Below are 26054 nucleotides of genomic sequence, written 5' to 3' on the forward strand. Positions count from 1 at the left end.
GAGTCTCAGCAGCATGTTGAGGAAGGTATTCTTCAGCAATACCCTTGCCCTTGTCAAGCCTAGCGGATGGTGCTTCTCTAGGGGGTAACTTCTTTCCTCCCCTTAGCTCAATCGCATTGACATACTCGTTCCGCGGGTTTGCTTCCCCTTTTCCGGGCAGAGTCCCAGGAGTTCTTTTCACGGCTTCAGCAGTCTGTGCAACTTGAACATCGAGCTTCTTCACATGTGACATTACTGCCTCATACTTCCCATTAAGGTCATTGTACATGGTATCGACCTTAGCGTTGATTTCCACTGAAGCTTTTTGTTGATTCACCAAGAGTTGTTGCATCATGTTTTTCAGCTCATCCTGAGAGCTGCTAGCAGATGAAGGTCCCAACTGCTGGTTGGTGAAAGGCAGTGCTTGCTGAGCGCTTGTATATGCCTGCTGGTTCCCCCCTTGGAAACGGTTTTGAGTGGGCACAAATTGTTTGCCTTGGAAGTTGTTTGAGAAGGTTTTCTGATAACTCATCTGATTCTGAGCTCCTTGCTGCGGATACACCTGATCCTGAGGATTCTCCACGTTGGTGCTTTTGTAGGACAAATTCGGATGGCTTCTGTAGTTCGGGTTGAAACCCCTGTTCTGCGCAAAACCTTGCCCACTCACATAATTAACCTCCATTGATTCATCCTCTCCATCACAAATCTCCTGAGCTAGCGGCATGTCTCCGGTCTCATCGACAAAATGGACAGTTTTCTGGCTCCCCTTCAGAAGAAGGTTCACCTTGGCTGTCAACTCGTCAATCTTTTGCGTATCGACACTGTTGACCTTCACGGACCTATCATACTCAGGAGCCTTGTTGCTGGAGCTTGCAGCTAGGCTCTCAATCAACTGATATTCTCCTTCCTTAGACTTTGTCATAAAATCCCCATTGCTGGCCGAGTTGAGAGCGTTTCTGTAGTCCCAGTTAACTCCATCATAGAAAATGCCCAGAATCTGTTCATCACTGAATCCATGGTGCGGACACTCTCTACGGTACTCTTTGTACCTCTCCCAAGCCTCGCAGAAGGCTTCTCCAATGTGCTGTTGGAACGATGAAATCTTGTTCTTCAGGGCAGCGGTCTTAGCCTTGGTGTAGAAATGGTCCAGAAACGCAGATCTACACTGTTCCCATGATGTCAGAGACCCAGGTGGCAATGACTTCAGCCAACGTGAAGCTCTATCCGCAAGAGAGAAGGGAAAGAGCTTGCACTTCAAATAGTCTGGCGGTATCCCATTTGAACCAGTGGTGCTACATATCTCCTCAAAATTCTCGATGTGGTCCATCGGAATCTCAGCTGAGAGACCGTGAAATAGGTGCTGCTTCACTAGAGAGATCATCTATGGCTTGATCTCAAAATCTTGTCTCGGGATGGTGGGAGGAACAATCGCCGCTAGGTTGGTGTAGAACACATGCGGGTTGTCCTTGTCCCCAATGGACGGTTGTGGTGGCGCGGCTCTTTCTTGTTGAGCACGGAGCAACTGCCCCAACTGTTGTCGTAGTTGCTGCAACTCGGCAGCCATATCCTCATTGTTTCTGTTGTCACCCATGTTGACGGATTGAAACTTTCTGTTCTTGCGGTTTGTTCTTTCTGCCAAAGAGAGCTCTGCGACTGACAAAGCAACTAGTTCTTCAGTGTTGTTTCTTCTTGTAGATCTTCTTGACATGCACCTGAAACACACGCAAAGAAGAAGCAGATAGACAAATCAGTAAGGCCTTAGTCTAGTAATTTCGCCGAAAACCAAAGGTAAAAATTTGGTCCCCGGCAACGGCGCCAAAAAACTTGATAGACAGAGTTTTAAACCCTATTTTCCTACTGCAAGTGCACATCAAATAAGTAGTACTTAGGGGTCGAATCCCACGAAGACCAAGTTTTACTCTATGGTTCTATTGGTTCAATTTCAAGCTAAGACAATTCAAAGTTGGGTTTGTTTGGTAACAGTAACGCGATTAAAAAACGGTATAAAAAGGCAATCAGCAAAACACTAGATCAGGGGTAATTCTCGGGAATTTCAGAGATAACAACTAAACAACTATTCAGGGCATAGATTAAGTACCAGCCTAGAACTCAAACATAAAGATAAACTGATCCACTGTCGTGGTATCAATAACTCTATCTGATCGATTCTGTGCGGAACGCGCAGAACGTGCTCAGACATCCGGAGCACATGCTCGGCGGTCCATAAACCCTAAATTGTCGTTTGAGCCCAGAATCGCAGACAAGCATTAAAGAACAGGAATGATAAGTTCACAAATCACCTACACATCAACTTTCGCAGGTCTAGGATAATTTGCCCACTAATGTCTTTTCTAGCAACCTATTACACTTTTGATGAATAGATAAACCTAGAATCATAGATTGGGTGATCAAATCAACCTAAGCATTAAGTCTAACAATAGTGAAGACAATCAATTATATAAAGCCCTATTTGTGTTTTGTTGCTAACCCATGAAACCCCTTTTGAAACCCCTAATCTAGCAAAGAAAACTACTCAGACATAGAGAAATGAATCATAGCAAAAGATGAGAAATTCAATGACATAAAAATAAAAAGGGTTCAGAGAATGCTTCACAAGGTAGCCGCTCTTCTTCCTCTCACAAAAACATCGCTCAAAAACAAAAGAAAAGGGTATATCTATCTCTCCTAAAAACCCTAGGTTAAATAGCATACAAGTAGAGAAAAATAAGGAAAGATTCCAAATTCAAATCTCCCTATTAAAAAGCGATCTCAGCCCTCTTTCTCTCACAAAGGATCGCCTAAAATAAGGGGAATTAGGCAGGGAATCGGCGCCTAGATGCTTGCCACGTGTCGTCATGAAACCGTAGAGTTGGGAGCATGTGCTCGGAAATCGGGAGCATGTGCTCCTGGGTCTAAAATCAGCTTTTCTGCTCCAATTCAACTCCTTTCTGCTCCGATTGCTCCTGCTGTTCCAATCCTTGCTTTTAGCTTCCTAGCCTCTTATTATAACCTGAAAAGGATTCAAACAACTACAAAACTATCAAATAAACGGGGTCAAAGTGAGTCAAAACCGTAACATATCAGTTATGGAGTCCACCATCCAGTGCTTTACAACATATTCACTATTTTCCAAGACTTCATAGAAATTTGTTTTTGTAATTTGTTGTAAATTTTTATCATTGGTAATTAAGAGTATTTTGAGAAATCTCAAAATCAATGGTTACTGCTAAAGTTTTAAGCATGTGGACACACACCTCTATGGATTCTATAAATCAGTAAAAAGAAATAACTATGATAGATGAGAAGATAATACCATAGCAATTTTGAGAAATGGTCACTTCAACAGAGTGGAAGATCTTCATTCATGGAGATCTCATTGGAAAGTTTGTGTCAAAGTTCTTCGAAAGTGGAGAAAAAATTTTCTTTTCTTTGATGATTTAATTGTATACATAAGAAGTAATCAAATTTTATCTACAAGCCAAAATACAAAATACGTGTGGGTTCAGCCTAGTGTACTATATAGAACGTGGGCTATTACTTGTTTTTTTTTTCTCTCTTTTAAATAGTGTAAAAACAACATGAATTAAATTAAACTGTGAACTATTACATTTGATACACCATATACAATATAATATATTAGTAGATACAATTTTTTAAGTGGAATCTAGTGAAATTAAAGTTTAAATTTTTTATGGGAAAAATCAAAAACATATTTATTAGGGATAAATGTATTTTTGATAATATGTTAAGTTTATAAAAAGGTAAAAAGATAATATGCTAATTAGAAAAGGAACAAAAAAACTGTCAAGTAACATAAGGATCCAAAATGATAAAATAAATGACACTGACGAACTAGATGAATATTTATATATTATCAGGTCATTTATCATATTGATTTTCTTACCGTATTATGATTTTGGTTTTCAAATATTTGATGTATTTCAAAATTGATTCCAAAACATCCAAAGTTCCTTATAAAATTATCCAAAGTTGACCAATTAACCAATTAACATGCAAAATTGGTCATCATCTTCTGTTATATATGTTTCAACAGTATTAATGCAGTGCAGTTACCTAACGAGCCTTTGGCTATTACTTTGTATTTTTTTACATGAAGGAAGAATATTTCGTGGATTCGAAAAGGAGCATAAAAGAAGCCGAAAGGGTGCTGAGGCTTTAAAAAAATTTCTGGAAAAAACGACATTCCAAAATTGCATTAAAAGGCAAAACCTTACGTAATTGAAACCATATGCCTTCATTCAAAAGAATGACTCATCGCCAACTTATATATTCCAACTTTATAAGAAAAAAGTATTAACGATGCTAACATTAAATGAGTGATCTAACCACATGAATGAGTGAAATTTTTATCATGAAGTGTTAAGTGTATCATGGACGTCATCGATGAAGTGTATCATGAGAACACTACATAATTCGACCGGAAAGTGTTTCGTAGGATTTATAGTCTTATTAATGGCCAGGGATTACTTTGTCAATATGCTTATTTATATTCTGGTTTGTTGTAATAAGTCTGTCTGTTTCCTCATTTCCTTCGATCAGTTCCTCTTACTTATTATTACAGTATTTTATGTAATTTTCTTTTAATGGAAATATTCTAGTATTATTTCATAATTAACACTCTCTATTAGCAAACATTTTTCTTATTATTATTTTTCTTTTTACATAAGAAAATATTAACCCAATTACTGACTTTTTAAAAACCCGACTAAAGACACTAATATATTAAAATGTAAAAGCATCCAAAATACAGAGTTCTGTTTGTTTTAACTATATAATATAATTTAAGCATATCAATTCCACATTTGCAATTCTCTAAACTATTGTTATGAAAGGTATAACTGAATTAAGAGTTGAGCAAACAAACAATGAATGAGTGAATATGCATTTAATGTTAGAAAAGTATAAAACATTAAATGTAAAAAATACAAAGTATTAGCCACATGTAGTTATAGATCACTCTTTCATGTGGTTAGTAGTACTTTTGTTTAGATTAAATGTAAAAAAAGTACTACTAACCACATGTTAGTATCACAATTTTTAGATCTTTAGTTTTGTATTTTGTCATATTTAACTTATGTTTTACTCTTTTTTTTCTTATATTTTTCATGGTTTTTGCTTACTTTTTTTCTTTTGATTATTGTGCAAATTATTTCAAGGAGAAAAGTCTAAGAAGTCTCTTGGCTGTAGGTACATACATCCATGTTGAATCTGTGTTTCATAGTAATTTGAGAAAGAAAAAAACACTAAGTAGACGTTTATGCATTTGGAGTGATCTTAGTTTTACTATAGATAATTAGGGGGAGAAATTTTGTTGATAAAACTTTGGGAAAAGAGGTATCAAATTTGGCCATGCGGTTACGCCTGAAGTTAAGAAATCGAAATTTCTAGGAGAAACTAGACGAAAGCATTGGTACAAACAACGAAGACAATGAAGAGCATTAAAACGGTTGCAAAGTTGGCGGAATACTGCATATCCATAGAGCTCAATATGAAACCAACAATGGGTCTGTTCCTCTTGTGGAATATTGGACTCTGTCATATCCTAATAAGATGACGGTATGGAGTATGATAGCATCTAGAATCTCTAAGGATATCAACTTGAAGATGAAGAAGGAACGTCTATGGGGTTTCATTTAGGTAATTAAAGTTATTCGGAATATCAGTTTAAAAATTATACAGTATAGAGTAGATCAAATAAATTAAATGTAAAAAATTATACATTGTATAGAGTAGATCAAATAAAACTTCTAATATTATTTTATAACTAGCATTTTACAGTAAAATTTACACAAACATTTCCTTGTGTTGTACAGCATGGATAACTATCTAGTTAATTACTATTAATGAGTTGATATCCATTTGTTGCTGGCTCATTAAAGCAAAGAACAACAGAAGCAGGAGTTCCATATCAGACACACTTGATACTAGTACTCCTAGCTAGGTATAACTAAAGCAAAAATGTGTTTGCCCATTTGTTGCTGGCTCATTAAAGAAAGAACAACAGAAGCAGGAGTTCCATATCAGTTGTGTAAGTAGTTTTTAGAATAAAATGAATGGTGATATTAATTCTTGCCTAAAAATGCGTAAGAGACACTGAACCGAGATGGAATAATATACATTTTCCCTAAATTGAAAACTTTGTCTAATTTGTTCAAATGACTTAGGTCATATCTGATCTAATTTGATCAAATGACTTAGGTTATATATGATCTAGTCTGATCTAATTTGAGTATTTATGGTATAATTTTTTTTTTTTTTTTTGTATCTAATCTTTAAATAGCATTATCCACACCAAAGTCTGTAGTCGGGTTGATCAATATGTATACGAAGCAAGAGTTTATTATGGTAGCTAAAAAGGATATTTCTAACTGTGAAATTATTTAACTAGGCACGAGACTCAAAAATGGCACACAAGGTGATACAGCAATCTTCTTCTCAGACCACTAGGATTCTTTCTAGGGATCAGAAAAAGAGGAATGCCACAAAAACAAATTAGATGTCCATGTTCTGTTGGAATGTGCGCGGTCTTAATAAATCAACAAAGCATTCCGTGATAAAGAAATGGGTGGATGAGGGTAAGTTTCAGTTTGGCTGCTTATTGGAGACTAAGGTGAAAGAAGGGAAAGTTTCGAGAATTGGGAATAAGATGTTTCAGGATTGGTCCTTATTGACTAATTATGAGCATCATAATTTGGGTCGTATTTGGGTGGTCTGGAGGAATGAGGTACGCCTCACACCGTTTTATAAAAGTAGCCAGCTCATAACATGTTCGGTCAAGCTCAATGAGCACGCAGATGAGTTTTTCTGTACGTTTGTTTACACGGCAAATAGTGTTGAAGGTAGAAGGGAGTTGTGGACAGATTTGAGAGCACATCGTGCATATCCAATCATTTGCAATAGACCTTGGCTGGTTATGGGAGACTTTAACGTTACGTTAGAACTAGATGAGCATTTGGGGGTGGATAATAGACCTGTTCTCTCTCCCGGGATGCAAGAGTTTCGTTCAGTGGTAAATGATTGCCGTTTGAAGGATTTGGCTTACCATGGTCCGTTATTTACGTGGAGTAATAAGCGGGATGGTAACTTAATATCGAAGAAGCTGGATAGAGTTCTGGTAAATGACAAATGGTCTGCTTCATTTATGCAATCCTATAGTGTATTCGAAGCAGGGGGCATCTCGGATCACCTCCGCTGTCGTGTTCATGTGCAGAGAGCTGCAGGCACACCTCCTTCTCGTCGACCATTTAAGTTTGTTAACGCCATAGCAGAGATGGAGGAATTTAAACCGCTTGTTCATGACTACTGGAATAACACAGAGGATATCTATTTATCTACGTCATCTCTATACAGATTCTCCAAGAAATTAAAGCTTTTAAAGCCGCATATCAGGTGTTTAGCCAAGCAGAAGTTGAGTCACTTATCTAAGGAAACCAAGGAAGCCCTTGAGGAGTTGTGTAAAAGGCAGGCGGCAAATCTGGCTTCCCCATCCGTGGTTGCTATGGAACGGGAGAAAGAAGCTTATGAACGATGGGATCGCCTCTCTGCACTGGAAGAGAAGTTTTTAAAACAGAGATCCAAGCTCCACTGGCTCCAAGTGGGGGATCGGAATAATAAGGCTTTCTATCGTGCAGCGGCCACTCGGGAGGCTATGAATACGATGCGAGAGATAGAAGCACGGGATGGGCGTTTACTAACAACTACAGAGGATATTAAAGTGGAGGTTGAGACTTTCTTTCAAGATTTTCTGCAGACTATACCAGCGGATTATGAGGGAATGTCAGTGGACTGTCTCACAGAGTTGCTATCTTTCCGCTGTTCAGAGGAGGATAGCCGCTGGCTCACAAGGGCGGTAACGGGGGAGGAGATAAAAAAGGTTTTGTTTGCCATGCCAAGTGACAAGTCGCCGGGGCCGGATGGCTACACTGCTGAATTCTATAAGGCAGCTTGGGATACTATTGGTGGAGAGTTTGTTGTAGCGGTCCAATCGTTTTTTGCTAAAGGTTTTCTCCCAAAGGGACTCAACTCTACAATACTGGCCCTCATACCGAAGAAAAAAGAGGCTAGGGTGATGCGAGACTATAGACCCATCTCCTGTTGTAATGTGTTGTACAAAGTCATCTCGAAGGTTGTTGCTAACCGACTCAAACGTATACTGCCTCAGTTCATTGCCGGAAACCAATCAGCGTTTGTGGCAGATAGATTACTCATTGAAAACGTTCTCTTAGCAACAGAATACTGTCAAGGACTATCATAAGAATACTGTCTCCACGAGGTGTGCGATGAAGGTGGATATTTCGAAAGCTTTTGACTCCGTTCAGTGGTCTTTCTTGTTTAATGTCTTACGCGCTCTGCAACTTCCTCCTGTTTTCATCCATTGGATCTCACTATGGGTTACCACGGCTTCTTTCTCGGTTCAGGTCAACGGAGAGCTAGCAGGTTATTTCCGAAGTGCTAGAGGACTGCGTCAGGGCTGCTCGCTCTCACCTTACCTTTTTGTCATCTGTATGGATGTGCTCTCCAAAATGTTGGACAAGGCAGCTGGTTTACAGGAGTTTGGATACCACCCACGTTGTAAGAATATGCGGTTAAATCACCTTTGTTTTGCAGACGACCTCATGATATTGTCTGATGGGAAAATTAGATCTGTTGATGGTATAGTCCAAGTATTGAATCTCTTTGCTAAGCGATCAGGCTTAAGGATTAGTATGGAGAAAACGACTTTGTATCTTGGTGGAGTCTCACCGGACACTAACGAGTTAATGGGCGCACGATACGGTTTTGGTCTGGGACAGCTCCCAGTTAGATATCTTGGTCACCCTTTAACTTCTCGATGACTTGGTACCGGAACTCTTGCCCCTTTACTTGACCAAATCTGCAGCAGAGTAAAAACGTGGACTGCATGTCACCTCTCTTTTGCAGGGCGCCTTGACCTCATCCGTTGGGTCCTTTGGAGCATAGTTAGTTTTTGGATGAGTGCTTTTCGACTCCCACGGGAAGCCATTACCGAGCTGGACAGTTTATATTCTGCGTTTTTATGGTCTGGTCCGACTGTGAATACTAATAAGGCAAAGTTACCCTGGGCTGTGGTGTGTCAACCGAAGTGTGAAGGTGGATTAGGACTGAGATCTTTGAAACAGACAAATGATGTAAGTTGTTTAAAGCTGATATGGCGTTTGGTCTCTGGGGGAGTATCATTATGGGTTCAATGGTCATAACTGAATTTATTTAAAGAGGGTTGCTTTTGGTCGATACCGCCTGCATCACTATCTGGCTCCTGGATGTGGCAAAAATTGTTGAAATACAGAGATTTGGCAAAAACTTTTGTTAAGGTGGAAGTGCAGAGTGGAGCTCTTACGTCTTTCTGGTATGATAACTGGTCGGTGCACGGGCGATTGTTGGATAAAGTGGGTCCATGGGGTATGATTGATTTGGGTATCCGAGAACATATGACCCTCCATGACGCATGGTACGAGAGACGGCGAAGGACTCACCGTAATCCCGTGTTGAATGACATTGAAGAGGTTTTGCATCAAGCGTATCAGTCTAGAACTCCTTCTCAGGCAGATCGTGTACTATGGCGCGGTAAAGGTGATGTTTATAAGGACACATTTTCTACAAAGGATACCTGGAACCATATACGCACAGCTTCAAATCAAGTTGCTTGGCATAAGGGTGTTTGGTTTGCTCATGCAACTCCGAAATATTCTTTTTGCGCATGGCTTGCAGTTCATAATCGGTTGTCGACGGGGGATCAAATGGTCACTTGGAGAAATGGAGGTGATGTAAGCTGTGTGTTCTGCTCTGTTCCGGTGGAGACAAGAGACCATTTGTTCTTTTCTTGTCCTTATACCGCTGCAGTTTGGTCTGGTATAGCACAAAATCTTTATATGACTCGTTTTACTACCTCTTGGTCACAGCTACTCGACATTATTTCTGGAACGCAAGCTGATCGGGTGTCCGGGTTCTTAACTAGATATACCTTTCAACTCACGGTGTACTCTGTCTGGCGGGAGCATAACGCAAGGCGCCATGGGGAGACTCCTACATCTGCGACAAGTCTTATTAGCTGGCTTGACAAGCAAATAAGAGCTCAACTTTTGGCCATTGAAAGACAGGGTGATCGATGCTATGCTATGGGTCTCTAGGCTTGGCTAGCTACCCGGTTTTGAGGAGATAGTTTCTTGGCTTTAATAACTTAGGGATTTTGTTAAAACAGTCTAAGTTTTATTCTTTCAAACAAAGCTGATGTAAAACGTTATTTTTTCTTTGAATATAATTTAACATTTTATTCAAAAAAAAAAAGAAAAAAGAAAGTATTTAACTAGAAATCAGTTTAAATCCTACTCTTATTAAAAACTAAAAAAACTCAAATTAAAACTTCATATTTATCTTTATTGTGTTGTGAATTAGAGCCAAAATCAAAACTAAACTTCTTGTGCTTTTCATTTTTCATTTTTCAATTTAAATTAAATGATATTTTCTCCTTTTAAAATTACTTTTTTTTTAAGTTTTTTCTATTCTACCATTTTCAATACATTACCTATATTTCTAATTGGTCAAAACATAAAGCATTTGGGATAGAATATGAATGTTTTTAAACATGTATTAAAAATCTGAAATAACGATTATGAAATCAAACTTAAGTCATAAAATGACAGTTAAAATGAAAGTAATATTTTATTGATTCTGTAAAATTATATTATAGTTATTGAACTAATTTAATGTGACTATACTTTTAATGTTATAGTTATTTAAATAATGAAAAAGTAGCAAAAAAATAAGAAAAACATAAGAAAAATATAAGCAAAACATAAGAAAAATATGAACAAAACGTAAGTTAAATATGAATAATATATATAATATAATATATATATATAATATGTATTTACTCCATCCGCTTGTCTATATATATATACTCCATCCCCTTCCAGACTTCCACGTACAAAATGAATTTCTCCATTATCAAGTATACTTCTTCCTAATTATTTAAAAATAATTACACTTTAAAACTTGCCTTAAGCAAATAATTATACTTTAAAACTTGCCTTAAGCCCCTAGAAAGGCTGGCATGGCACTGCGTCCACTGTTTAACTTAAATTTAAGTTGCTTTTACACCATTTATATAAAAAAAAAAAAAACATGTAAACAAAAATCCAAGTATAATATGAGTACACTGTAACACTAGGATAAAAACTCACGCGTATTTTGTATTTTGGTTAGTCGATGAAATTTAATTAGTTCTTAACTTCTTATGTATATAATGAAACCATCAAAAATGTATGCCAAAGGTTTCTGCCGGATTTGTTATCAACTTGTCATAGTTTGTCTTATCTTTTTTTGATATGTTGCAATCTTGTAATTGATTTGAGTGATAAGTTGTATAATCACAAAGGCAGCGGCAAAATCCGACATATACATGGATTAGTGAGTAATTTAATATTAACTTGTGCAAACGGTATTGTGTTTTTCTATCTCTTCATATTTCGCGTTTGACAATGTTTGTCAACAGAAACTAACAGCTGGCAATAGAATTTGGTTTTGTGACAGACTCACAACTCACAACATTATACATGATATCATTTGGTTCATGCAATTGCAAACTATAACGCGCTCTATTTCCAATATAACTCATAGCAGCGCAATCCTAAGCGAAATCCAGCGCGCGCAACTGTATCATAATAAACAACATGTCCTGTAATCCAACCTATACGAGGTTCGCAATTTGATTAGGATTCAGATATGCATGGTACAAAACTTAGTATTAAATCAGGAATAATACCAAAGTTCTTGAACAAAAACATAATATTACAAGACAATTTTTTAATAAAGACAAAAATTAAAAGTTTTCAATGTTAGTTGATGAGTTTAGAAAAAAAAAAAAAGAGTCTTTGTTCAAAAAAAAAAGAAGAAAAACAAATGACTACTCAAGATTGCACGGCGAGCTTCTGAAGATGTTCAAAGAAGACTCGAAGGCTCACGTCGTCTGTGAATATCACATCTGACCCTGTTGACATCTCGTTTGCGTTGTTGTATGTCGCTGATGGATTCAGCTTAGCTAATAGAAACCTCGCCTGCATTTTCCCATTCAAATCTAGTGAGATGCAAAAACCAAAATTGAATCTGACAATTACTTGAAGACATATAGATAAAGACAAATGACCTGCGAGCCGTGCTGATCACAGACAACTAATCTTGGGACAGGGAAACGCTCCCGGACTATCATCTGGGAATCCTCTTGTGGAGCTTGCAATAACTCAGCAAAAGCCTATCTCACAAAAATCGTAATAGCTAGTCAGTCACTGGAAGATTAAGTTATTCAACCACAATGAGATGGTTCTGCATCATGAAAAAATCTATTTGTCACAGCTAGTTAGAAGTACCTGGTGTTCAGACTGATGATGATAACCCATGTTTCGCCATTGTGCTACAGTCATTCCATGGAAGACAACAACACTAAAATATGCATCTAATAAAAGAATTCGATCGGCTGCAATGGAAGCCACATCTAGCAAAGCTGGTTGAGGTGGTGAATGGAATGAATACATTGTCAACGACGGTTGGATCATGACAGTTGCATTCGAAATATTCTCCCGGTTTAACAACATGCAGAAGTATGCGGTTTCATCAGGGCTATTGTTAAATACCTGCCATCATCACAACCCGCAAAAGAAAACATGATACTAAGCTAATGATATGATGAGCACAAACCATGACACGTAAAAGCAGTGGTACCTGAACAAACTGCGATCGCCGCAGATTAAATATAAACTGAGGAAATAACGAAAAATAGGGATTCAGCGTGAAGGAGGTTGGATCATCCTTTCTATAGTCTCCAAACTTTGAACAAAGACGAATCAGATTCCGATCTAACCACCGAGTAGCATCAAATCCCTCCTGCGAAACAAAAAATGATGAAATGTATAAACAGACATGACTTGCTGATAGGCGCGCCTTAGATAACTAGTCCCTGCAGTATTTTCTAAGAAACAATTTGGATCCTCCTAGTTCAGATTACTATACATTAATTATACAGCTGTGTGAACAATAAACTTTGAATGTCTTTCGTATAAATAGATGAACATTTGACCTCCTAGGTTTCCTGGTGAGTATTTTCCCAAGGAAAGACACATATTTAAAAACATTGCCAGCATTAAGAGGTTACGCCAGCACAATAATAAAACAAAGCAACTACCAAACTGACGCTGTCTACTCTGACGTACCTCTGACTCCATTTTCAAAGAAGCTAATCTAGCCATTACCACAGCAGCAGTTTCTTGATCAAACCCATGCACAAGTTCCTGAAAAATACATAACAATCGGTAAAATAGAATGTTAGCTCACTAGGAAGCTTTTAGACTATAAGAAATCCTGCATTGCATTTTTTGATGGTTATTTGCATAATCCTACACCATGGGCCCATGTCTAAAATTCATCTCATGGAAACTAAAAACAAACAATGAAAATGGATAGGCTGGTATGTGTATCAAAATGTTTGTCAGAAGCTTTGCTTATTATTCCATATAAATTATCTATGATGATACATTAGTGATGGATTGTTTCTGATTAGCCACAAGGAATGCCAAAATATACGACTAATAGTACTGACAAGAATGCAAGAGCTAAGACTTACTGCCTATCAGTAGTAACTGTAACAGAATAATTGATGAAAATCTGTGGTAGTAAATTATATAGCACTAATTTGAAAATTGCAGTCAAAGAAAGTGTGAGATGCAAAGCATGTTCTAGTCCTAACGGTGATACTAAGAGTACAAGAAAGTTCAATTGTATGGAGCAAAACCCCAAAAAGTTGGCCTACCCTTTACTATAGATTCAGAAAATAGGTCATGATGAAGAAAAAATTCAAATTGCTTATCAATTGAAACTTTAAGTCATAAATTTATGAATAAAGCAAAAACAGGACAAACCTCTGAACTCACAGCACTGTCTATCCACTGTCTGCATACAGTAGTAACCCGGAGCAATGTTTGGCCTTCAGAGTTTTGGTAACTGCAAACAAGTAAACAACATGATACTTTCGACAATGAAGCCCACAATGTAATGCAGAAAGGCACGGACTTAAAACAAAAATAAGAAAACAGATAAATACAAGACTAAACCACTGCCCAAAGTACCTTGTGAGAAACTGCAAATAAAACTGTGGATTCGCAGCTCCTGGAGAATTTGACCCGGTTGAAGATATGTCAAAAAATACTGTCAAACACGTACTTTTATCAAGGCCACACAACCTCCAAGAAGAAGTATTCCCCTCTCCTATAACCGTGTCAGCAACACAAGTACCTTTCTGAAAGGATTCAAATAAAAGAAAACTTCAATTTAGTTGAGAAGAGATAGCTTTGTTCATCTCACAAATTACTATCAATTCATTTTTGAAAGAAGGGTATATTCAAGGACTCCATGTTTAACCTTCTCTAATGATGAGCATGGCCCAATAGCCCCTTGAATTTTGATGTCCTGTGAACAACAGATCTCAAGCATCCCACTAGATATAAACGATTTAAGGTCAGTTTATATTTAAGTACGCACATAGTTTTATTTCTTACATACATGCTTGAAACGTATGATACTCAATAAACAAGAAAGGTTATTGCATCGCCAAAATTTTCTCTACCATGTAATAATAGATCAAAGAGAGTGATGCATCAGCAAAGTAGAAACTTACTTAAAGCAAAGGCCAAGAGCCGGATCGCCATCTTCAAATACCCGCTTGAAGGAATCTTTGAATACGGAATGGCCAAAACTTTCAGACAGAACAACAAGGCCACCAGTTCTTTCAACTGCAACTTTCATCTCAGCAACCCCAACCTAACTATATCCAAAATGCAACAGCAGAAACAATTATAATTAGATATCAAATTATAGTTATCAGAAATGAGAGCATGACAATATACAACAAGCAATGCCTTATGTTGACTAAAGATAGAAACTATTGGAAGAAACACAATAGAGAAAAACATCATCAAAAACAGGAAATTGAGAGGATTAGTTAAATTGATATCACAGGCTAGTTAACAAAATGGAGGACAAGTGAGAGGATTCACATTTTTTTATATCCTATTGACCATGTTAAGTTTGACAAACAGTTAAGTAAAACTCATTGCATTATCAAGACCACACTTCCAGACACAAGAATAAAAGATGCATTCCATTTTCTAGATTTCCAGCTACAAAAAATACAAAACAGTATTGCAAAAGCAACTGATACAAATTGCAAAAGCAACTGATACAAAATGCAAAATGAAACTTGAAGAACTAATTCAGAGCATTGTGCACCAATGATTTATAATCACGTCACAGTAATACCTGATCAAGTGCAGAAGCAAAAAGGTCTAGCACATGACCCTGAGTGACTAGTTGCTTTGCGATGCTCTCATAAAACTTGACAGCCTTCTTATAGTAAGGAGCGGCATCTTTATCTACATCTTTGTGAGAACGCACAGGATCCGACAAATCTTTTGAGACAATCTGTACAAAAGAGATTAGAAAGAGATTAAAAAGACATGCTTCATAAACATGGTGTGATGAATGCTCACAGTGCCAACAATCGTCAACAGGCACTTACAGTTCCAGGGCCTTCTGTACATGGACCTCCAATCAAAGCTACAATTCTAGCCCCAGTTCCAGGCAAGCAAGCTCCAAGCAATCCTGCAGCTACACTCAATGCCACACCTGTGCATCGTTGGGAACGATGACCTGGCTGAACAGGCCACTGATCACTTTGTAGCTCATCCAAAAGCTACATACCAAACATCATCCATACAATCAGATGAAAAAGTTCCAACTTGACAATCAACACTAGCTAAATGATAAATAACTTCAAAAAACAAACTTTACTAACAGAGTTGAGAGTGAATTCGCAATCCGAGGCAGGCAACAAGAATCTATTCAAACCAGAACCATTTTGAGCTCCTTTAGGATGATATCCAGAAACAGGACCTCCTCTCCTCGAAGAAGCTCCAAGCCCCAACTGATCCAAAACCTGATCTTTCGAAATCTCTTTATCCCCTCTAAAAACGAAAACTTTAGACATCTCAGAGAATCCCAACTCATGTACATGAGCCTGAGTACCAAACGACACAAACCCAACCAAAGCCTTCTCAGGAAGCAATCCAATCGCCTGCTTAACCGCAGATTTAGCAAATTCAAGCTCCTCTTCAATCATACAAGTATCAAGAACAAACATAAACACAGCCTGAGACGGAACCTCCCCATTCCTATGATCATGCGGAGGAGGAAGCGTGTATTCAACAGTAGTATACTGAGGATAAAGCTCACCAGGAAGATTAGTCTCAGAGATCACATGGTAATGAGGCGGGAAATGATTACGCTGAAAGCAAAAGGGACAGATCCAGAGCTTCGCTGTGAAATCGACTTGCGCGTAAGCGTTCAACGCCGCGGAGCAGGTTCGGCAACGGAGAGGAGCGTAAGGAAGGGTAGGGATATCGGAATGTCGCCGGATCGGAGAAATGGAAGCGGCGAGTGGGATCACGCATTTGCTTGCTTCGACTTTAGAACGTGGCCAGACGTTCCATGTCATACGAACTCCATCGATTCCTTCCAGATCTGTGTTTGCTGTCTCCGCCATTGTTGTAAATTCAGATCAGATCAGAGGATTCGAGTTCTTTCTCTCTGTTTTTTCTTTTGGTTTGTTTGACCAAAGAAACTTAAAAATCTCAGCTTTAACGTTTTTTTTGTTTTGTTTTGTTTATAGCAACTGAATAAACACTCTGTTATTAATTAACTTATTATTCACGTTAAGATTGTGTATGAAATTTATTTCTTTTTTTTGGTGTTTATAATCTTTTCATTTGACTGTCTTTTTCATTTTTTGGTAAATATTTTTAAATATATATATGAAGAATCTTTTATTCCAATTTACCTGTGTCAAAAAAAAAAAAAAATTGATGTACCAAAAGATTTAAAACGAAAATACTTCCTACTTGAAATCGTTAGCCTATGAATTAGGATCGAATTAAAATCACAAAAATAAAAAGTAACTATCTTAACATTTTTAGGGTTGTGTTTTCACCTGTTCACATTTTTCATCACAATTTTTTGTTTCAATAGTTGTTATAATTTTTTTGTTTCATCATAATTTTAAAAGTTTGTCTTTTGAACTTTTTTTTTTTAAGTAACTACAAAACTTAGCAAAATTACCTTTTTTTAATCTATAGTTATATATGTTTAATATTTATGTAATTTTAGTCCTATTTATTTTATAATTTTAATTTTCTTTGTAAATGAATTGATATATTTAAGTTTTGAACTTTGTATATTTGTCTCTTTTCTTAAGTTCCAAACCTTAGCAAAATTAAGTAACTCTTGATTCCTCGTTGCACACAATGAATGAACAGCATAACTATGACCAAGAGACAGCATGTATAAGCTCCGTAGACCCAATTATTAGCCTTCCTACAAACTCCACATGACTCGTTTGAGTACGCAGCAACCGAATATAATTCCGTCATACGCTGTTAGGGCTGGATCTCATTCCTACAATAGGTCCGGCCCAGAAAAGACCCAAAGAAATCAATAGGCCAAAAAGGGCTATTTTGGTCTTTTCGGAGGACGAACCGATACAGTAACCTACAAAGTGATTGTACGGCGTACGGGCAAGAGACAGGTTCTCGAAGTATCAATTCGACGAACTCGCAGTTCGTCAGTTCTTTCTCTTTTATCATTTTCTAGTTCGTCATTATCAATTATAGCCCAAATTTTTCATATAATAAAGAAAATTTCGACCGTCTAAACACCGAACTAAAATACTTTAATTTGGACATGCTAAGACAAGCCTCTCATGGAGCGTGACATGACTAAATATTTTTATTTGATTTATGTTTCATATTTGCAAACGTCTAATAAGGAACTCGTGACAAATGAAAATTGTGTGGGTTGCTTATTAGGAATTTTTGAAGTCGGTTTAAAATTTTGAAATGGACCGTCATTGGGCTTCGTTTATAAGCCCAACCCAACACAATCTAAAAGCCACGTGCCACGTGAGATTTCAGTATTATATCTGCAAACGGTCGAACAAAATCATGGGGCCTAACTTGATCTCATCCGTTGGATTTTAATCTCACGATCAACGGAGATAGATGAATAATAAACAAACATGTGAATGCGTTCTCCGATCTAGAAATTCAAATTCTCGCCATTAACGGCTCTCTCAAACTCTCTCTCTCTCTCTCTCTCTCTCTCTCTCTCTCTCTCTTCCCTTCTTCCTCGTTACTTTGCCCGAAACACTGATTTGTTGCAGAAGCAGATCTTGCTCTTCCCTCTCTTTTTTAGGGATTTGAATCGGTTAATCCACAGAGAGAATGAAGCACTTTATGATGCCAAGAAACGCTATCTTGAGGGATATGGGAGAGTCGCAATCGCAATCGCCCAACCCTAGCTTGACGAAATCGAAGTCTCGAACGAAGATGAGATCTGCTAAAGAGAATGCTCCACCACCGGATCTGAACTCGTTGATGCCTGACCATAGGTCTTCTCCGGCGAAACTTAAGTGTCCTTTGCCTCCGCGTCCGCCGTCTTCTAATCCTCTTAAACGGAAGCTAATTGCTGAAGCTGCCGTGGATAACGGAGTAGCGGCTGGGGTTTCAGACTCTGGTGTCAAGGTTGTTTGATTCTTTTGAATTTTTGATTTTCTTGCCCAGAAATTGGAAAAAAAAAACCCTAATTTGTTGGATGAGTTTGGTCAAAAATTAAGTTCCAGATTCTAAAATCCCTAATTTCTTGATTGCTATTAGTTACCGTTAGTTCGATTTGTCTTAGTAGTGTTTAAAGCTACTCAACTAGAGCTCTTGTCTCGCTTTGTAGGTTATAGTCAGAATGAAGCCTCCAAGCAAAGGTGAGGAAGAGGAGATGATAGTTAAAAAGATCTCCAACGATGCCCTCACTATCAATGAACAGACTTTCACATTCGACTCGATTGCTGACCCGGAGTCAACTCAGGCAAGTATTTAGTTTTCATTATTGGGTTAATTATCTCATGATTTACATAGGTTAAGATGTTTGTATATTTTCTTGTGTTCATTGCAGGATGAAATCTTTAAGCTTGTGGGAGCCCCTCTTGTAGAGAACTGTCTGGCTGGATTTAACAGTTCTGTTTTTGCTTACGGACAGGTAGTCATCCTTCCTTTTTCAATGTGTTGCTTTGGGATTGTATTGAAATTTTTTAAACCAGGTTTGATTGCAATTCTAACATTTGATTTGTTCAGACTGGAAGTGGGAAAACGTATACCATGTGGGGTCCTGCAAATGGATTGTTGGAAGAGCATCTTAGTGGTGACCAAAGAGGATTGACACCACGTGTCTTTGAGTTGCTCTTCTCCCGTATCAGTGAGGTGATGATATGATGCCTTGGTGTTGTTTACATTCACTTCGTTTCATTTTGCTAAAGAGGCAGCACATTCAAAACTTGATTTCTTTTGTTTGCAGGAGCAAGCAAAGCACGCTGAAAGGCAGCTCAATTACCAATGCCGCTGTTCGTTTCTCGAGGTTTGATGAGTGTATTCTACTATAGATTTTCTGCTTATGATGTTTTTATTTCTCAAAGCTTGATAGACATGGGTCCCTTTCCCATTTTTTTATGGCAGATATATAACGAGCAAATAACAGATCTTTTGGATCCGAGCCAAAAAAACCTGATGGTAACACGAGCTTGCAACTTCAACTTGTTTCATTTTGTAAAGAAAAAGAACCTGGATTCATCTTTTTTTTTCTTTTATTAATATTGCACCAGATTAGAGAAGATGTCAAGTCCGGTGTTTATGTTGAAAATCTGACTGAGGAATACGTGAAAAATTTGAAGGATTTGTCAAAGCTTCTGGTTAAGGTTTGTTATATCATTTCATTTCATGTTCCTCTTGGGTAATTAATCCCCTTCTACTTTGAAAGATTTCTAGAGTAATTGATAAAAACGTACACACTTGTGTTTCCTAGGTGTGATATCAGTTGTATTTCTCCTAAACTTTTAAAAGATGGGATGCATAACTTTGGTTTGTTATAAAGAAAAATTGTCTACACTACAGGAACTGCAATACTGTGTATTCTGCCAAAGTGTGTCAAAGTCTTGCAGTGTAGACAATCTGAACTATTTTGTTGCGTGCTTTTGAAATGATTATCTTCAATAATAATGCTGGAGTCTTAAACTGTCGCAGGGCTTGGCAAACAGAAGGACTGGGGCTACAAGTGTAAATGCAGAGAGTTCAAGGTCACATTGTGTATTTACTTGTGTTGTCGAGTCCCACTGCAAGGTGGGCTGTTCTTCTTTATTACATTGGTCATATTATTTGGTAACTGCAAGGTTTTAAAACTAGGCTATGATGCTCAGATGCTTGTTAGTTTAGCAATTATTTAGTTAATTTTATTATGGGTTAATGTCAATCTATATCTAACTGTATTTTAATGTAATATGTAACAGAGTGTTGCAGATGGTCTAAGCAGCTTCAAAACAAGTAGAATAAATCTTGTTGATCTGGCTGGTTCAGAAAGGCAAAAGTTAACCGGTGCAGCAGGTGATCGTTTAAAGGAAGCTGGGAATATAAATCGATCACTTTCTCAACTTGGGTAAGATCAGAATAATCCATATACATAGCTGCTTATTAATTTTCTTTACCAGTCAATCCTGCATTTGTTTCCTTTTTCTTTACCAGTCAATCCTGCATTTGTTTCCTTTCTCTCGAGAGTATGCATTTGAATCTGGATTTTATTGATATGAACACAATTTGAAAATGATGGTTGTAATTTCTGACTTCTATCTATGCCAGATCTTTTACCTTGACATTTTTCAGATGTTATTCTGTACAGTCTGAAACTAAGATCAATGTAACCCACACAGTTTTTAATTACATGCAGGAACTTGATCAACATTCTCGCAGAAATTTCACAAACAGGGAAGCAGAGGCATATACCCTACCGAGATTCCAGGTTGACATTTCTATTGCAAGAGTCTCTTGGTGGGAACGCGAAGTTAGCTATGGTTTGTGCAGTTTCTCCCTCGCAAAGGTAAATCAAGAACCCATACGAGTATCACGTAAAAAATATGTGTTCCAGAAATTATTTTATCCTCCATTTTTTCTGAAAAAAATGGCATCACATATTGCAGTTGTAGAAGTGAAACCTTCAGTACCTTAAGATTTGCTCAGCGTGCAAAAGCGATACAGAACAAGGCTGTTGTCAATGAAGTAATGCAGGATGATGTAAATTTCTTGCGGGAAGTGATACGCCAGCTGAGGGTATGCATTCTTTTGCTTATCTCATAAAACATAGATACAACCCAACTAATGTAATATCTAATGTAATATTTAATGTAAACCGCACAGGATGAACTGCAAAGGGTGAAAGATAATAATAACAACCCAACTAACCCAAATGCATCTTACACCACGTCCTGGAATGCGCGTAGAAGTCTGAGTTTGTTAAGAAGCTTTGGCCTGGGCCATCCCAAGTCATTACCAAATGGAGATGATGATGGGGATACTGAGATGGAAATTGATGAGGAGGCTGTTGAAAGGCTTTGTACTCAAATGGGTTTATCGCCACCTACCGAGGAAAACAATCAGGACATGAGCAGAGTAGAGAAAATAGTTTCATCATTGGCCCTAAAGGATGAATCTTACAGTAACACCCACCTTAAATCATCTGATGTCCAATCCACTGGAAAGAATTTTCCTGAAGATACAGATGTTAACATGGAGGACGCGTGTTGCCAAACTGAAAACAGTGGGTCAGAGACTGAGAATGCGTTAACTGTGGCAGAAACTAGCATCACAACAGATCAGATCAAAGCACCCGTGCAAACTATGGATGATGGTTCGAATGCACAGCCTGCTTCCATAACCAATTCTCTTCACTCTTGTATTAGCGACACAAACCAGGGAAATTCACCAAGCAAGGCGGACAACATTCCATTATGCCAAGACTTGGTTCTCGAAGCTGATGTTTCCGCAATTGTATCAGTAGCTGATACATCAAATGATACAGAACAGGTCACAGTAAATCCTGTGTCGCCTTGCCTTAGCATTAATCCAGTTAGTGCTTCTCCTGTACTAATACCTCCCACTGAGAGCGTTTCTCCTAAGATTAGAAATAGCAGGAAAAGCTTGAGGACAACGTCAATGTCCACCGCATCCCAAAAGGATATTGAGAGAGCGAACCAGTCGACTACAGAAGTTGTGGAACCTTCTCCGGCTATGTCCACAGAGATGTTAAACCTATATAGTGCTTTGTCTGCAAAGAAAAATGAAGCTTTTCCTGTGCCAACTAGGCAATTGGCAGCTAGCCTCCACAGAGGCATGAAACTTCTTGACTCTTATCGCCAGAGTACAGCTCATAGACGGTCAACATTCAGATTGTCCCACAAAGCTCTAGCATGCAAGCCTTCAACCGTTTTAAGTAAGACTGATGTAGGTGTGCAGACTTATCCCGAAGCTGATATAATAGTGGAAGAGAACCCCAAAGAAGCACTGTGCGGTAAATGTAAATGCAGCGCAGAATGTGAGGCCCAAGATATAAGTGACACTTCTAATCTTCAGTTAGTTCCTATTGACAACTCAGAAGATTCAGAAAAGTCCAATTTCCAAGTTCCTAAAGTAAGAATTGTGGCTTTCATTTAAAGCATTTCTTTCCGCATTTGTATAGTGTAATAATATGATAGGAGTTTTCTGCACCTTACAGGCAGTGGAAAAGGTGCTAGCAGGGTCTATCAGACGAGAAATGGCTATGGAAGAGTTCTGCACTAAGCAAGCCTCTGAAATATCACAGCTTAATCGGCTGGTATGATCCTTGCTTCTGTTCTGTTGGTTAGCTTCTCTACTTTCGACGTATATAGGAAACATCTCTAATTGTCTCTGGAAAACAGGTGCAACAGTACAAGCATGAGAGAGAGTGCAATGCCATAATAGGACAAACAAGGGAGGACAAGATTGCTCGCCTTGAAAGCCTCATGGATGGCGTGTTATCTAAAGATGATTTCCTGGATGAAGAATTTGCATCTCTCATGCATGAGCATAAGGTAAATTTTTGTGTTCCATTATTTAGAATATTATTGAATCAATGGAGAAATGTTTTCTTACATATAATGCTGCAGCTTCTGAAGGACATGTATGAGAACCACCCTGAAGTATTGCAGACGAGGATTGAGTTGAAACGAGTGCAAGAAGAGCTCGAAAGTTTCAAGAACTTCTATGGTGACATGGGAGAAAGGGAAGTATTATTAGAAGAGATTTACGATTTAAAGGCGCAGCTACAATGTTACATTGACCCTACTCTTACATCAGCTCGGAAAAGAGCTTCCCTGCTTAAGCTAAGTTACGCTTGTGACCCTAATCAGGCTCCACCACTTAATACCATTCCTGAGTCAGTAGATGAGAGTCCTGAGAAGACACTAGAACATGAAAGACTTCGTTGGAATGAAACAGAGAGCAACTGGATCTCTCTTGCTGAGGAATTAAGAACTGAGCTTGATACCAATAGGTTGCTAATGGAAAAGCAGAAACGTGAACTGGATACCGAGAAAAGATGTGCAGAGGAGTTGACGGAAGCAATGCAGATGGCGATGCAGGGTCATGCACGGATGATTGAACAATATGCAGACCTGGAAGAGAAGCATATCCAATTGCTTGCAAGGCATAGGAGGATCCGAGAAGGAATAGATGATGTCAAAAAGGCGGCAGCCAGAGCAGGAGTTAAGGGAGTTGAGTCTAGATTCATAAACGCACTTGCAGCAGAAATTTCAGCTTTGAAGGTGCAAAGAGAGAAGGAGGCACAATACTTCAGGGATGAGAACAAGAGTCTCCAATCACAATTAAGAGATACAGCTGAAGCTGTTCAAGCAGCAGGAGAGCTACTTGTTCGACTTAAAGAAGCTGAAGAAGGATTGACACTTGCACAGGTACATTATAAAACTATTTTTCTAGAATCTCACCCTCATCTGCCATTTTTCAGTTATTAATCTCATCACATTACTCTTTACTTTAACCATTATGGCTTGTTTATTCGCAGAAACGGGCAATGGATGCAGAGTATGAAGCAACAGAAGCATATAAAAGGATGGACAAACTAAAGAGGAAATACGAAACCGAAATCAGCACTATTAACCAACAACACATTGCAGAGCCACAGAATCCCGTGGAATCATTGCAAGCTTCTTTTAATGGCGATGCTATGGCCAAATACGATGAACCGATGGAGCCATCACCAAGTTCTGGTGATCACCAATGGAGAGAAGAATTCGAGCCATATTACAAGAAAGACGAAGAGTTGTCAAAGCTCGCGGAACCCTCTTGGTTCTCAGGGTATGACCGATGCAACATATAATTTCGTTTCCACAACTGTTTTTTTTTCGTGTAATGTGTGTATAGAAAAAAGGAAAGACATGTTGGGGTTCTTCTCTGATTCTGTGAGATTTAGATCTAAAACTTGCACCATTGTCTTACTTGTACTCTTTTCATGTATTTCCTATGTGCTACAACAATTCATACATTTGTTTTGTACTCGTCCATCTCTCATGTAAACGATGTTCCTTGTAAGAGAATTTTATTGATCACATTAGTAGAGATAAAGAATCTGAAAAGGCCTAAGACACAAAGCCAAAGACCAAGACAAGCTAAGACTAAGATCCCTTTATTTCTCCTTCCTCTTCGGTTTCCTTTGGTTCTGTTTGCTAGATTCTTCAGATATGTGACTACTAATTGTGCAATCAATCAGCTCTGTAAATCCCAAATTTTATGGTTTTATTTATGCTTCCCTTAAAACAATCGCAGCCAATATATCTATTTTGATGTACCATATGAGAAAATTAATGTAACTGTTTTGTTTATAAAAATCTTATAATAGAGTAATCTTTGATCAAAGAAAAGAATGAGTAAATGAAAGACATACGTTAGGCATTGTAAATTCAGTTTTAATCAGTATCTATCTTCAAAGAACTTGACTTGTTGTTGACATAGCTTTCGTCAATGAGAGGGAACATGTTTTTTGCAAAGCAAGACTTGTTGTTGATAAAATAAAAATTAGAATTAATCAAAAATTTGTTTTTAATAAAAAGCTTGATCACACAATAGTTTTAATCAAAGAGAAGACATACACAATAGGCATTGTAAGTTTCAATCATATCTCGTTTTCTCCTTTTGCCTCCTTCCTCCAGCATATAATATTGGTTATAATATCCAAGTGAGACAAGTCTCGACATGTTTTCATCATATCGACGCTTTTCCGAATCGCTTTGTATTTTCCCTTCCCCTTCTGCAGGTTGCTTGATTTGCACTGAACTTGGAACATAAGAACACAAATGTAGCCAACCATCTTCGTTACCAAAATTTCGCCCGTAATCCAATACCCTACGGTAATTAGCCTCTCCAATGACAATAACACTGTGGAGCTTATCTTCAGGAGAACCAAAGGTAAATTTCTTCTCCTCGTCAATTAAGAAGCTTCCATTTATAAATAGAATATGTTTATTAAATCCAGCAGTTTCGACTCTCAAGAACTTGCTCCACAGCACCTCTTCAGTCTCAATCTTAGTAGTAATCCAAAAATCAAGTAGCATTGAATCACATTGCTGAAGTAAAAGCGCAAGCTTCTTGTGGGATTATGACATTTATACTAAGTAAGGGAAAGACTCTGTTGGGTTCACAAGGTTTCAGCTTGCTGAATAAAGACGGTTCAGATTGTGACACGTGGTTTGATTGAAGCCGTCTACGACTAACGGAAGTCAATCGTCTCTTTTCTCCTTTGTTTCTATCCTCTTGATATATCATCATTGTATTCATTAGAGAGTTTGTTAGATCCTAGTGAGAGAAAGAAAGAGAGAAGAAGAAACACTTGTAGAGAGAGAATGCTCGAGCTTGAGCATCTTTGTTCTAGTGGATTCCGGATAATCTCCGGCGAGACGTAGGATCTTACCTAAGGATCCGAACTCGTAAAATTCTCTGTGTCGTTTACGCTTTCTGTTCAAACATTCACAAACAAGAGATCGAGAGAGAGAGAGAGAGAGAGTAATCATCGTAGATCAAAGATTCTTGAGGTTATAG

At 38.0% G+C, this 26054-nt stretch overlaps 3 protein-coding genes and 1 non-coding gene across 5 annotated transcripts; 2 read left to right on the plus strand and 2 right to left on the minus strand.

Moving 5' to 3' along the window:
- Positions 1-989: 989 nt before the first annotated feature.
- Positions 990-1096, plus strand: LOC147949776 (small nucleolar RNA R71). The gene has a single exon (XR_015565526.1). It is a non-coding gene; the product is annotated as a small nucleolar RNA R71 (small nucleolar RNA).
- Positions 1097-11740: 10644 nt separating this feature from the next.
- LOC104788613 (protein transport protein SEC23 E) lies at positions 11741-16786 on the minus strand. Of its 2 annotated transcripts, XM_087456806.1 has the most exons (12): positions 15857-16786; positions 15581-15754; positions 15322-15483; positions 14681-14823; positions 14425-14500; positions 14133-14302; positions 13926-14007; positions 13221-13298; positions 12733-12894; positions 12381-12644; positions 12161-12265; positions 11741-12071 (listed from the first exon to the last, which is right to left on the minus strand). In XM_087456806.1, exons 1-12 carry the CDS (start codon positions 16601-16603, stop codon positions 11925-11927), a joined length of 2310 nt encoding a protein of 769 aa, XP_087312932.1. In that variant the 5' UTR covers positions 16604-16786; the 3' UTR covers positions 11741-11924. The 2 variants fall into 2 exon arrangements, with proteins under 2 accessions (XP_087312932.1, XP_087312934.1); XM_087456808.1 differs by lacking the exons at positions 15581-15754; positions 15857-16786 and having other exon boundaries at positions 14681-14827; positions 15322-15463.
- Positions 16787-18058: 1272 nt separating this feature from the next.
- LOC104788630 (kinesin-like protein KIN-12B) lies at positions 18059-24570 on the plus strand. Its single transcript, XM_087456815.1, has 16 exons — positions 18059-18635; positions 18838-18972; positions 19060-19143; positions 19239-19364; positions 19459-19518; positions 19617-19670; positions 19763-19855; positions 20181-20276; positions 20444-20589; positions 20878-21027; positions 21128-21257; positions 21345-22613; positions 22699-22797; positions 22883-23035; positions 23111-23914; positions 24025-24570. Exons 1-16 carry the CDS (start codon positions 18336-18338, stop codon positions 24337-24339), a joined length of 4014 nt encoding a protein of 1337 aa, XP_087312941.1. The 5' UTR covers positions 18059-18335; the 3' UTR covers positions 24340-24570.
- A 517-nt stretch (positions 24571-25087) lies between these two features.
- Positions 25088-25570, minus strand: LOC147949777 (F-box protein At2g38590-like). The gene has a single exon (XM_087510476.1). The coding sequence runs from the start codon at positions 25568-25570 to the stop codon at positions 25088-25090; it is 483 nt and encodes a 160-aa protein (XP_087366602.1).
- Between the last annotated feature and the right edge of the window lie 484 nt (positions 25571-26054).

The sequence above is a fragment of the Camelina sativa genome, chromosome 1, assembly GCF_030686135.1.
Source record: "Camelina sativa cultivar CO46 ecotype springtype chromosome 1, ASM3068613v1".
NCBI classification, from domain to species: domain Eukaryota; kingdom Viridiplantae; phylum Streptophyta; class Magnoliopsida; order Brassicales; family Brassicaceae; genus Camelina; species Camelina sativa.

Coding starts and splice junctions, on each gene's coding strand:
- LOC104788613 (XM_087456806.1), bottom strand. CDS start 16,603: ATGGCGGAGACAGCAAACACAGATCTGGAAGGAATCGATGGAGTTCGT. Junction 14,824..15,321: donor TTGCTTCTGCACTTGATCAG/GTATTACTGTGA, acceptor GGATATAGTTAG/GTTGGGGTTGCTGAGATGAA. Junction 12,895..13,220: donor CTTTGAAAATGGAGTCAGAG/GTACGTCAGAGT, acceptor TTTGTTTCGCAG/GAGGGATTTGATGCTACTCG.
- LOC104788630 (XM_087456815.1), top strand. CDS start 18,336: ATGAAGCACTTTATGATGCCAAGAAACGCTATCTTGAGGGATATGGGA. Junction 20,590..20,877: donor CGATCACTTTCTCAACTTGG/GTAAGATCAGAA, acceptor AATTACATGCAG/GAACTTGATCAACATTCTCG. Junction 21,258..21,344: donor AAGTGATACGCCAGCTGAGG/GTATGCATTCTT, acceptor TAAACCGCACAG/GATGAACTGCAAAGGGTGAA.
- LOC147949777 (XM_087510476.1), bottom strand. CDS start 25,570: ATGCTACTTGATTTTTGGATTACTACTAAGATTGAGACTGAAGAGGTG.